Source organism: Moschus berezovskii, chromosome 3 (assembly GCF_049115385.1).
Source record: "Moschus berezovskii isolate FMDL1 chromosome 3, NW_MosBer_1.0, whole genome shotgun sequence".
NCBI lineage: Eukaryota > Metazoa > Chordata > Mammalia > Artiodactyla > Moschidae > Moschus > Moschus berezovskii.
In genome coordinates this window covers 57,827,572-57,841,136 of record NC_142462.1, presented here as the reverse complement: position 1 = coordinate 57,841,136, position 13,565 = coordinate 57,827,572, and the positions used below count along the sequence as shown (strand labels likewise).

The 13,565-nt window shown below is 40.8% G+C and overlaps 1 protein-coding gene across 1 annotated transcript; it reads left to right on the top strand.

The window, feature by feature from the left end:
- The first annotated feature begins 613 nt into the window (after positions 1-613).
- On the top strand, positions 614-13,259 carry SFRP4 (secreted frizzled related protein 4). Its single transcript, XM_055420797.2, has 6 exons — positions 614-1,412; positions 2,726-2,806; positions 2,903-2,968; positions 4,967-5,165; positions 7,698-7,761; positions 10,533-13,259. The coding sequence occupies exons 1-6, from the start codon at positions 944-946 to the stop codon at positions 10,716-10,718; spliced, it is 1,065 nt and encodes a 354-aa protein (XP_055276772.1). The 5' UTR covers positions 614-943; the 3' UTR covers positions 10,719-13,259.
- Positions 13,260-13,565: the final 306 nt, after the last annotated feature.

The window sequence follows — 13,565 nt, the reverse complement described above, 5'->3', positions numbered from 1 at the left end:
AATGTTAGACGGAAGACATTTCTCAAACTGGAAGATGCTGTGACACCTTCGGTCAGTTCTTTTCCTGGAGCAGGTACAGATCAAAGGCCATTCTGGAAAAAACCTGAGCCCAAAGTAATGTCTACTAGCCACGACAGTAATAACAAAACAAATTCCATACAGCTCAGGGCCGGGAGGGGGCGGTTTGCTTATATAATGTGTCCATCCTTTTCCAACTGCACTCTCCTGGTCCCACACGTCTCACCGCTTGGCGCTTCTCATGCCCCCTACTGGAGAAAGCAAGTACGTTGAAGAGGTAAAGAGCAGCAGAAGTTCCTATTTCCCTCCAGCTTCACAGTTGGGGAACCCAAAAGGCAGAGGGCGCAAAGTTCAGCTTTGATTCGAAAGACGGTCCTTCCCTCTCTTGAAATCGTATCTTGCACCTTCTTGGATCCGAAGTCCAAAATGACTGCCAGAGGCTCTTTTTCTTGGTCTGAAGAAAAAGGACTGGCCAGACTAAAAAGGAGGGACTTTGGGGGAATGCAGGATTCAAGCCCTGGGTTGCGGCCCGGAGCAGATGATGTCACCGCTTCTGCAAGAGAGAGCTGGGGGGGTGGGGCGGCCGAAGGGGAGCCCGCGCCGAGCCTGCAGCTGCCAAGGGAGCGTTCCGAGCCCACGTCAGGGGAGGTGTCGGGATAAATAGGTCCGGCAATGGCCGGGGTTGGCTGCGCTCGGAGCTGCCCGGCCGGGGACTGGAATTGCCAGGGCGGGTTCGCTCCGGGGAGGCTGAGGGCTGGCGCTGCTCGTGCCGCGCGCGCCGGACTGCGGATACCCCCGGCCGGCCCCAGAGGCCGTGCACTGCTGTCCACGGGAGTTTGGGGAGAGCACATCCCCTGTGCCCTAAAGGACCTCTTCCTTCGGGAAGGGAGAAAGAAAGACTAGGGGGGGCATTCTGTCTATTGGGATGGCGGCGCGGGAGGGCAGTACCATGCTCCTCTCCATCCTGACCGCGCTGTGCCTGGGGCTGCGCCTGGCGCTGGGCGTGCGCGGCGCGCCCTGCGAGGCGGTGCGCATCCCCATGTGCCGGCACATGCCCTGGAACATCACGCGGATGCCCAATCACCTGCACCACAGCACGCAGGAGAACGCCATCCTGGCCATCGAGCAGTACGAGGAGCTGGTGGACGTGAACTGCAGCGCGGTGCTGCGCTTCTTCCTCTGTGCCATGTACGCGCCCATCTGCACCCTGGAGTTCCTGCACGACCCCATTAAGCCGTGCAAGTCGGTGTGCCAGCGCGCGCGTGACGACTGCGAGCCCCTCATGAAGATGTACAACCACAGCTGGCCTGAGAGCCTGGCCTGCGATGAGCTGCCTGTCTACGATCGGGGTGTGTGCATCTCGCCTGAGGCCATTGTCACTGACCTCCCTGACGGTGAGACTCGGGGAAGGACCGAGGCGGGAGGTGGGGATGAGGAGGCACTCTGGACTGTCACTGCCACGTGAGAACCCGACAGACACCCCGACAGCTGCCAGTGAGTGGTCGGGCAGCCCCCCATTCTGCTTAGGCGAATAGGAGGAGGTGGGAAGGGCTGGTGACTTGACTTCTGGAAAAGTCTTTCTCCACAGGAATTTCGGGAGCTAAAGAACACCATGTTCCCATAAAGAGGGACGGGCGATTTTGCTTAGATAGGTGACACTAGAGACTTTTTTCTTTGTAGTAATAAAATAGTAATAGCGGTGACAGTTGGGTCTGAACCCACTTTCAGCACTTTTTATGTATCATTTAATAAATAAAACACTCCTACGAGGATTCTCCGTTTACGTTAGCTCTTGAAAGCTCTTTCTGAAAAAGCAGTGCTAGTTGTCACTTCCCACCAGGAGTACAGTTTATAAATTTAGTTGCCCTGGAAAACTGTGATGTCTGCTTCATGGTCTTTGACCCAATGCCAGCGTCTGTGGCATCTTAGTTAACTCGAACTCAACCACCACTTCCTTCTCTTCTCTTTAGTCTTTTTGCTGCTTTTCTAGGAAGAAGAGGCAGGTTTCAATCCACTTCTTGAAATAAAACCTAAGAATATTTTTGCCTCCTTTTATCCCTGACTCAAGTTGCTACACATTTAAAGAAATTATGGTGTTGCTTTAGTGTAGTTTCTGAAGTTATACCTCAGAGCCTTGCCCAAAACGTGGAGGAGGAGAAGTGAAGTGAAGGGGGGAAATTGAAGCTCCTCTCTAATTCAGTTTTAGAAAAAAAAAAACATTTATTGCTTTAATTATAGAAATGATACAGGGTACAGGGTTATGCTTCTTTGGGGGGTAGCTCTGGACTGTTTCTGCAAAATGTGAGGTGGGAATTGGGGACTATTTTGGTTATTTTGATTAGTGTAAATTGTCAACTTGGAAAATCAACATTTTGAAATAGATTTAGGAGGGAATGACGTAATTTATCCAGGTTGGATAAATGTTGGATAAATCCAGGTTGGCTGTGTGTATCAACCAGTTTAAATGGATGTGCCTTTACTTCAGTTTGTTCTGGATAAGCAGTCTCAGTCATAAGTCTTCTTTCCTAAGCCCAAAGAGTCTATATGGAAGAAGCCGTTGACAGTCACATGTAATTTTTGCTATTTAGGATTTGTGTGTGTTTGTGTGTGCTGCTGTGTTAGTCAGTGTCTCCAGATGATTCCTTACTCCAGCTGGGTGAACAGGCCAAATCACTGACCACACCATGTGTCCCTGTGTGTTTTTCAGACGTTAAGTGGATAGACATCACTCCAGACATGATGGTACAGGAAAGGCCTCTTGACATTGACTGTAAACGCCTAAGCCCAGGTAAGTTCGATAGCCTCAAGGCTCCACCTCTTTCTTCTCTCCAGAGTGACTTCTAAACCTTTTTTCAACATTCTGTCTTTGTTTTGTCTTCTTTAGACCGGTGCAAGTGCAAAAAGGTGAAGCCAACCCTGGCGACGTATCTAAGCAAAAACTACAGTTACGGTAAATCATCTGCTGAATCCATTGGCTTGGGGACTTGGCACATGACACAGCCAGGTCTGCTAGTCATGAAGTGAAAAAGCGGGTTGGTGATTTCTCTCAGTCATGTGGGTCCTAGATGGCACAATAACAACTGTGAATATATCTTGCTTTTCTGGGTAAATCAAGTAAAAAAAAAAGTAAAATATATGGGTGAGGGCAGTGCTGTGAATCAGATTACAAGTGTGACATCCTGATCCTAATTGTCCTATTGGTCCAGAAGTTCTGTCAGCCAGGACATCATCTCACTTCTCTTATGGTTTCACCACAGGGCCTTAGGGCAGCAGTGGGAGGGGACAGGAAAAAAAGTTTCACTGCTGTGGAAAGGATGCTTAAGTGATCTGTGGATTTGACCTGAGGCCCAGAGACCAAAGAATTAAGATGTGCACACGTATCTTTTTACTTAAAGAAACACTTTTTAAAAAACTTTGGGAATATGTTAATCACAAAACCTATGGCTGTAAGTATTAGCATAGTTTAAATGCTCTCCTCTTATTTGAAAGACCCAGTCAGCACTTTCTTCCAAGAATAAGTCAATCATGCTGTCTTGAATGTTTTCAGTGAATTTAATTCTAGTATCATAATTTTAAAGTAAATTTAATTTAAAATGTGTTCCTTTAAAATATCTTTTTGGGCTATTTCATGGGTTTTTTATGTGTTTCTTAAATTATTTCTGTTGAAATAATGGAAACTATTTGAGTAAAAATGTTTGTTTTATTTGGTAACTTAGTTTTCCATATTTCAAACTGAAATTTTATATCATAGGAACCTTTGTATTATACAACCCACATAAAAGCAGGAAGATCATGGCACTATAAAAGTCTGAAAAAATAACCTCTTATTTAGGTTGTTATATTTGAGAACCACACATAGCCAAAATGGGTAATTCAACCAGAAAAAAAAAAAGCAAACACTATCTTTTCTAGTAGCTTCTTGTTACTGTTTTTTAAACCTGTTATATGTAGATATCATCTTATTCTGATCCACTGAGTCCCTTGTCTGGCAGCATCCAGCCTTAGTTACTTAGTAGCAGTCTGAGTTTCACTGTCATGCTGTTCTCTGAGGCATCGTTGCTTTGTAACCACATTGATAATGAAACTATTTTCTACTTAAATTATTTAACTTCTTCATAAACCAGCTTCCTAGGATGGAGTCCAAGACAGATCCATCCTAGGCTGATTACAACTCCATGGCAGGTGGCAATAATAAGGGACCAAGGAGGTCAGAACTGCAAGCATGATCAGACCTAGTGACATTACCAGTCATCTGTAATAACAGGTCCACCTCTGCCCACCACGGACCCTGCTTTGGCAGTTTGGGAAATTAAAGAATTGAGAACAGTCATCTTCAGAGACTCCTTCCTGCATGAGAATGATAGGACTGTAACAACTTTCTCTGGAATAGTTCAAGCAGCAGATGGGTGATTGAACCACACAAACTTTCAGGTGCCTTCTGAATCTGAGAATAAATGATTCTCACTTCAAATCATTACAGGACAGAATAGAAAGCCAAGACAGGATTATTTCTACAAAATTTAGTCAACCTTCTATGTAACTAAATTTCCTGATGTTCCTCCCTCTGCCCCCCCATAAAAAACCCTCATCATAGAATTATAGAATTTTAGGGCTGAGAAGGATCCATGGGGTTCTGTATTGAAACTCTATCTGTAGCCCCATGTGGAACAGCCACTGACCCAAAGACAGATCCCAGAGTAAGCCCGTTTGTGAATTTCCTTTTCTATCTTGCAGCACGATTCAGAACTTTTAAGACATTGTTGACAATATGGGAGGCCTTACATTTAGCATATGATTGTGTGGGCTTTTTTGCCTGCATTCGGGCAGCTTGGACATGACCATAATTACAGGAGTGATTCTTTAAGAGAGGCTCAGAGTTGGCAGGAATACACCATCCATATTTCTCTCCAAAGCTTCAGCAACACTTAAATCGATTTTTCAATTGCAGTCATTCATGCAAAAATAAAAGCTGTGCAGAGGAGTGGCTGTAATGAAGTAACAACAGTGGTGGATGTGAAAGAGATCTTCAAGTCCTCATCACCCATCCCTCGGACTCAAGTCCCTCTTATTACGAATTCTTCCTGCCAGTGTCCACACATCCTGCCTCATCAAGATGTTCTCATCATGTGTTACGAGTGGCGTTCACGGTAGGCACAGAGGGGCAGAAAAAAACTGCACACAGCTTAGGAAAATCATGAATCCCACTTAGAAGTCCTAGTTTGTTTGCTTAAAGAAAAAACAGCACTTTTTAAAAAACTCAGTTTTAATAGATGGCTTGATTGGGATATCATATATCCTAAACATCAGTTAATTCTTCAGAGAATTAAGGAAAAATGAAAATATGAGTATTTCAGTGGACTCTTTAAAAATCAATTTCAGAATTTATTACCTGATTTCAGAAACTTATAAGCAAATAAACTGAGTAAAACCAGTTCTTTTCAAATCAATCTTATTGTAGCAAATACTGAATTTTTAAGACCTTTTAAATAAATTACAAATCAAGACAAGATGGCCATTTGAAACACAGTTCCACACTTAGTTTACCTTTGTTTACTAGAGTATCATGTAAACACATATACACACTCACACACATGTATTGTATGCATCTCTCCAGCTGGGAGTGTGTCTCCTCACTTATCTTTCCATAACATCTTTTTATATATATCCTTACAACATATGAAGTCCTTAAAATATAAAAATCAAACACTTCAGCACAGGTTCCAGAAAGAGCCCCATAACTTGCTTCACTTCGTTTCTCTAGCAAAACTACTCATTTTTATTTTAAAAGTCTTCCTTTTGATTCTCTGCCATTAATAACGTTCCTGTTCCTTCTGGATACAGCTCAAGATTCTATTTCTCCAAAAAAACACTTTTTGATACTGACTTCACTTGAATACTTTCTTATTCTTCAGTCTATCAGTACTTAGTACCTTCTTCACACTTCCTTGTTCTCTTTGACTTTAAAGCTGTTTTACTGCTTATATCTTGTCTTTCTTAAGACATTGAATGAATGAACTTTGAATGACTGTTTCTGGGCCCATCTCTTCTATGATGCTTATATATGCTCCAGTACTAGAAGCAGCTCTGAGGATGTGCCGGATTGCTGAACAGGTGAATAGACAATACACGGATTAAATAACAGCCTTTGTGTCATTTTCCCTGTTAGATTATAGATAGTGTAATCCTGATCAAAATCCTAGTAAACATCTTTTGGATGATTGAGATTTATGTCTTCACAAATAATGCTAATGATCGTTTGGAAGAATAAAGTGGTAAGGACTTGTAAAGGAGATTTTGAAAATCGAAGGATGAGAGAAAATGTGCCTTATGTCATGAGCAAAGTTAGTATAAAGCTATATTTGTTCAAGTCATGTGGTGCAACAGTAGACATGTAGATAAATAAAGCAGAGAAGAAAATCTTGCAACAGATTATAATGCATGCAAGAACTTCTATTATGAAAGAGATGTGGCAAATCAATAGAAATTAAACTGTTGTTTAGTAAATGTTGCAAATAGCTTTACTTGGAAAAATAGTATGTGTTTTTACTTTGTACTCAATAAATTTCAAATGGATTAAAAAAGTAAATATTTTTAAAACTTAATCAAAAAGGATAAAGTTCAGTAAATAAATGTGTACTACCTGAAAAATAAAGTAGTCTGTAAACATAAAAGTAATGTAAGAAATTATGAGGAAAAATATCAGTGCACATATCTGATGACAATACTGTGCATATTAAAATCAAAAATAAAAAGAGAAAGACATGGACTTCCCTAGAGGTCCAGTGGTTAAGACTCCAAACTTCCACTGCAGGGGGCATGGGTTCAATCCCTGGTCTGTAAAGGATCCTGTGTGCCAGGCAGCCAAAAAAATTTTTTTTAGAAAGAGAAAGACAAAAAAAATTATTGCAATGGGTGTAACAAAAGATAGTGATCTTACTCTATAAAAAGTAAGTATAAATTTACGTATAACTCAATATTTAAAACATTGATTACCAAATAGAAATGCGTGTATAAAGTCTATACAAAGTTCTAAAAGAAGTACAAATAGTAAATAAACATTAAAATATTTACCTCCTTAATTTTCCAACCCAAATATAAGCAAGATTCCATTCTTACCTAGTCTTAATGTTGGTGAATTAAATGACAGTTCAACCATTTTGAAAATAATTTAGCACTATGCATTGAAAACCTTAAGAAAAAAATACATACTCTTCAAGCCCAGATTTCTGCTTTCATAAATCTATCTTAAGGAAATAATTAGCAGTGTACACTAGTGATATTCAGTGCAATGCTGATGATAATAGCTAAGCAAAAGGGAGGTTCAACCATAAAGAAATAGTTAAATATATTATGGATATCCATAGTTATAATTTATATAGTTAGGAAAGTTATATTTTTTTAATTTTTCAGGTATATAAGAAAATGCATACAATGCTGAAAGGAAATATACATTATGATCTAAATGTACAGTGTGATATAATAAAATATGAAATATTAGTAAAATAAATACACTGAAAGAAAATATTAGTAAAATATAAATGGGGACTTGTGGGGCTAATGGTTAGTGAATAATTTTGGTTTTTATAATTTTTTGTATTTTATATTTTTGAACTTCTGTATTTTTGAAATTTTTACTTTCATAATTAGCATTGCTTATTAAGATAAATTACTTTTTTCAGGATGATGCTTCTTGAAAATTGTTTAGTTGAAAAGTGGAGAGACCAACTCAGTAAAAGATCCATAGTAAGTATAATTAGGAATTCATAAATATGGATTTAAATGCATGTATTTGGGAATTCTTCACATTCTTTCATCTCTAGGCTATCATGTACTGTGCTTAGTCGCTCAGTCCTGTCTGATTCTTTGTGACCCTGTGTACCGTAGTCCGCCAGGTTTCTCTGTTCCTGGAGATTCTCCAGGCAAGAATACTGGAGTGGGTTGCCATACCCAGCTCCAGCTAAGCTATGATTGGAACCAGCAACAGTAGCAGTATTTACCTTTTAAATAGGTAATTAAGAGAATAACTTTTCTCATTTGGAGTTTTTATCATAAATTTCTCTTTAGTTTCAAAGGTGATTTGGTTGCATTCAATACTGATCTACTGGTTTTTAACATTTCCAGATTAAATTTATTTATTGCTTTCTTTATTGTATTATATTTACTTTGTTTAGCAGTCAGGTGCTTCAACAGAATTAATATCCAGTGGTATTAATACAGACATATATGGGTGTGAATACCTGCTTTTGAAATTCACACTGTCACTGTACAGAGAAGATTCTTTCCCTGTATTTAAGATAATTTCAAGACTTTTGTCAAAATAAATCATATACAAAAGGTAATACTTCTGTGGTCAAATCCATAATTTAACAGTAACATCATAGAAAAATTGGTCACTCAGTTAGAGGAGTTAGAATAATTTTCTGCCCAGAGACGTGAAATCATTTCAGAACTAAAGAAATCAGGTTATTGGTTTGGATTTTAAAAGCATCCCTTTTCCTTAAAATATGTTTAGATATATGCAGGAGAGTTTGTGTTACCCAGTTCAGAAAAGATACTGCGACTGCCTGTGTTCTCTTAGTTTGCAGGAATGAAAATTCTTGAGCAAGGGGAGAGTGTATATTAATACTAATTTATGGAGAAGGTGCAGAGAAGGCACTGGCAAGCCACTCCAGTACTCTTGCCTAGAAAATCCCATGGATGGAGGAGCCTGGTAGGCTGCCGTCCATGGGGTCGCTTAGGGTTGGACATGACTGAGCGACTTCACTTTCACTTTTCGCTTTCACACATTGGAGAAGGAAATGGCAACCCACTCCAGTGTTCTTGCCTGGAGAATCCCAGGGACGGGGGAGCCTGGTGGGCTTCTGTCTATGGGGTCACACAGAGCCGGACACGACTGAAGTGACTTAGCAGCAGCAGCAGCATGGAGAAGGTGGGCTTCCCAGGTAGCTCAGTGGTAGAGAATCTGCCTGCCAGTGCAGGAGCCACAGGAGACATGGGATCAGTCCCTGGGTTGGGAAGATCCCCTCGAAGAGTAAATGGCAACCCACTCCAGTATTCTTGTCTGAAGAATCCCATGGACAGAGGAACCTGGCAGGCTACAGTCCATGGGGTCACAAAAGAGTTGGATACGACTGAGCAACTGAGCGTGCTTGCATGCATGGAGAAGGTAGTTTCAACACAACCTCTTCTACTGAGTCCTTTTCTAAATAACAGGCCCAAACACGGCTGCTGCATCTAAGCTAAACACTCATGAGCTTCTCAGGAGCACACTTTGTCTTACTGAACAGAAAATTCTAGCAGAGTTGGTTATCTGGTTTCCAAGACTACAGTAGATTAGAAGAATCAATCTAGAAGGTAAGTCCACCTTGAAAACTGAGATTGTTGAGAGGAAAGAAAGCTTTCAAGAATCATAACTGGGTCATTCACTTTGGCAGCGAATACTCCAATACAATATTAAGAATATGAAAATATCACCATGGTGTAACATTGCACAGTAATAAGTTTATTATTTTAGGACTAGAGTTGTGCCCTAGGAGGGTGGGGACTGTGTTTTTCATTTCATTGTATTTTTACTGCGTGACCTATGGTTGTGGTCTCATTTTTATACTCTGACATAAAGTAGGGACATATGTGTTATAATGAAAAGCAACATCTATTTGAGTACTCTTTTTCATTTTTTTCTTAGACATTTTCATATTTAAAGAGTAAATTCTTTTTCTGTCATGGAATCTCAACTGTCTAGAATGGCATTTCTCATCAGCTCTGGGTAGCTAACACATGAGTGGATTACTAAATGGGGTGGGGCTTCCATCTTCCTTCAGATGTAACGAGTTAGGTGAACGTATAAGTGTGGTAAGAAACCCAAACTTCCTAGTGAGGCTGGATCCATTTCTGCTTTTAGCCTTGGCAAAGCTTTTTAAGAATGATTGACTATATAGGAAAGTTGCATTAGAGGGCCTATGGGAAAACTTGCATACATTAGGGCCTTCGCAGGAGGAGAAGGGGATGACAGAGGACGAGATGGTTGGATGGTGTCACCAACTCAATGGACATGAGTTTGAGCAAACTCCAGAAAATAGTGAAGGACAGAGAAACCTGGCATGCTCCACGTAGTCCATGAGTCACAGAGTTGGACATGACTGAGCAACTGAACAACAACAGAGGGCCTTAGGCTGTGGAGTTAGGCTGGTAAATTTGAATCCCAGCTCGGACTTTGTTGGCTCTGAAAATAACATCATAATGCTTGTTTCCTGGTCATGACAATGGTGTCTACCTAGAAGGGCTGTTGTTTCAGTGAAATAAATGCATGTCAAGACATCACCATATATATCCAGTGCTTTCCAAAGCACCTGTTACAGGATACATGCTCAACATCACAGGGTAGAGTAGCAATGGTAATCATGCATGCCTTGATGAGTATATTACAGTGAAAATGCGCATTATTTTGGATATTAGTTTAATAGCATGAAGAGGTGAGACATATTTGATGGTCACATGTATACATTGCTTCCCAGCAGTGGGAAGAGAGGCTGCAGGAACAGCAGAGGACAGCCCAGGACAAGAAGCGAACAGCAGGGCGCACCAGTCGCAGTAACGCCCCGAAGCCCAAGGGGAAGCCACCTGCTCCCAAACCAGCCAGCCCCAAGAAGAACATCAAAGCTAGGAGTGCTCCGAAGAGCACAAACCCAAAACGAGCATGAGCCAACTGCTTTCTGAAATGGGGACTTCATCTCAGAGTGAGGCCAGGCATCACCCAGACAGCCTATAAAAGGCCACACACCCCTTGCCTTAACAACCACAGTCCTCTTCATAGACACATCTTCATAGACACGCAGCATTTTTCTTAATGATATGCTTCAATTTTTCTTTTTAAGTCACTACAAACCATAGTGGTAGGTATGCCCTTCGATATGGAAGATATAAGAAAGCTGGTCAAATAAGCTTATCATATTGAGAGTAAACTGTGTGCAAACTCTGTGAGAGCTCCACTAGGGCAAAGATGCTTTTGTTCTTACAATTTGACCTAATATGTGCATTGAAAAATAAATGCCATATTACAAACAAAACACCCAATTTTTTTTTTTACAATATGTTTTATTTCAGTTGGTGGTTAGGATGTGAGCAGTTTTTCAAAATGTGATTAAAACTATAATGCTTCTAAAGAGGAAAGCAAGAGGAATGAATATTTCAAAGATCTTTACTGTTTGCAGAAGAATTTTTGTGATCAAAGGGGATTTTTAAACAATCTAGAAAAGTAGGATATGGAAAATCAGAATGAGTCTGGTTTTATGGGTTTTGTTTTTACAAAGAAGCCTTTCTGCTCTGTTTTCAGCTAGAAACCCTAAAAACTAAAACAATAGTATTGCTAAATGAATAAAAGGGAAAGGCAGACAGACAAAGTCTGGATCCTTGTTTTCTGGTTACCATGCTGGTGCCCCCTAGGGTGCCTTGGGCCTGAGGTAGGAGGGTCAGGATCCAAAGCCCCTGGTCTTCAGCCTGCTTTGGCACCCTTGCCACACACCAGCTCTGCACTTGGAAAAGACAGTTGCAGTCACTTGTCCATCCACCACTCAAGGATATAGAAGAACAAACTGCAAGCTTAAGAGTAAATTCTCCTTTAGATGTACCATTGTTGCTGCTTCTCAGAGAAGGGTAAGTTACATGTTGCATTCACACGTGATGATTAAACAGATAATTTCATCTCTGTAGGCTCTGGGACACAGAGGTGAGGTCTGTGGGTAAGCCAGGGCAGAGTGAAGAAACAGCGTTAATGAGGGTGCTGGCACGGGCGCCCATCTCCTCCTGAAAGTGTAACTTCACCTACATCCTGTTACCCCCGGCAACAGAACTGAAGGAATCCAACACAAACACCCACACAGAGGCATCAATAAAATACTCCATCTGTGTCTCTGTCTAAAAACCAAACCACTCTGGCCCTTAAGGAAAACCAGACAGGTATTTCGGATAGCATCTAAAGAAATCTAGGAAAGTCCATGAAAAGGCATTGATACCTAGATTACCTCCTTAGCACAGTAGGAATTTGGAGGGTGGGGAGGGGAGTTAGAACTCTCAATGGATATGAAAAAACTCCCTGCAAAACTTTTTTTAAGTACAAAACAATGTAATGAGAGTTTGGAAATGACAAATTTAAACACTGTTTCCTTTGAATATTTAACTGAAATCATATACTGCATATCACAACTTAATAAGGTACATTAATTACTTTGATTAATTAGTAATCACTGTTTATTTGTTATAAAAAAAAGTTGAAAATGAACATCAGCCCACACTGAGAATAATATAACAAGTGTGGAAGTGGGTTTTGTGTGAGAGCCACAGATTTTTCTCCCTTAAGATATTTTTTCCATCTAAATACTTATGAGAGGTAAATCGTTCACCTGGGGGGATGGGGTTTGATTATATAACGGTGCACTCTTACTGCCATCTTGTTGGGCTTTTCTCTTTGGATGTAGAATATCATCTTTGGTAGCCTCCAGTCTTTGTTACTGATGATTGTTCGGTAGTTGCAGTTTGGGTGTGCTCATGAGAAGAGGCAAGCCCAGGGTCCCTCGATTCCACCACCTTATCCCCTTGATGAAGCTACTTCCTTCAGAAAACTCCCAATTCCTTCAGAATCCATCAGTTTGGTTACCAAATCCTTTTCCCTAACTTCTGCAGGTTGCCAGAAGTCCTGGGCATTCCTTGGCTTGAGGCAGGATAACTCCTATCTGTGCCTTGGTAGTTACACAGTGTTCCCGTGGGTAGGACTGTGTCCAAATTTCCACTTCCTGACAGTCACTCCTCTCGCAGTTTGCAGTCTCCCTCTGTGCATTTATATGATAAAAAACAAAACCTGTTATACAAGTTATACTGTTTCATAACCTGCCTTCTTCACTCAGCCCTTTATATGAATTAGCTCTCATATCACTAAAACCCAGGCCAGCTTATTTATAATGGTCATGAGGTGTTCCATGGTGAGCATCACTTAGACCTTCATGTTATTAGAGATTTAAGTTGACTCTTAACTGAATGTACTGAATAATTCAAACAGCTTGATAGCTAATATCTGTGCACATTCTTAATTAGTCCTGGGGGATAAGTTCATTTAAGGGGCATTGCTGGGCCGAGGAGTATGCCCAGCCAGGAAAGTTCTTGATCCTATTGTCAGTTATCCTGCAGAATGTTTGGCTCATATGTGTATTGAAGTGATTTTCCAGTTCCTCACTAAGATTGTCTTCACCTTCTTATAACATAAATTTGAGCTGCGAACTCGATGTCTCTTTTCATCTGTGAACCCTCAACTGACAACAACATTCTCCACACTCCAGGCAGCTAGGCAATGAATGACTAGTTTATTTTGTCAATAACTTGTGAGAATGGACTTCTGAATGTGGCTCCCCAGGCATGAGGGGAGGACAGATTTTCATGACACAAATAATTTTCTACTGTTACTGAGTTCTCAGAACCAGGAACAAAAATGTGGCACAGAAGAGTACAAGCCACAAATGCTTCCTTGTACTCTGTCTAATGAACATGTGTTGCTTTTA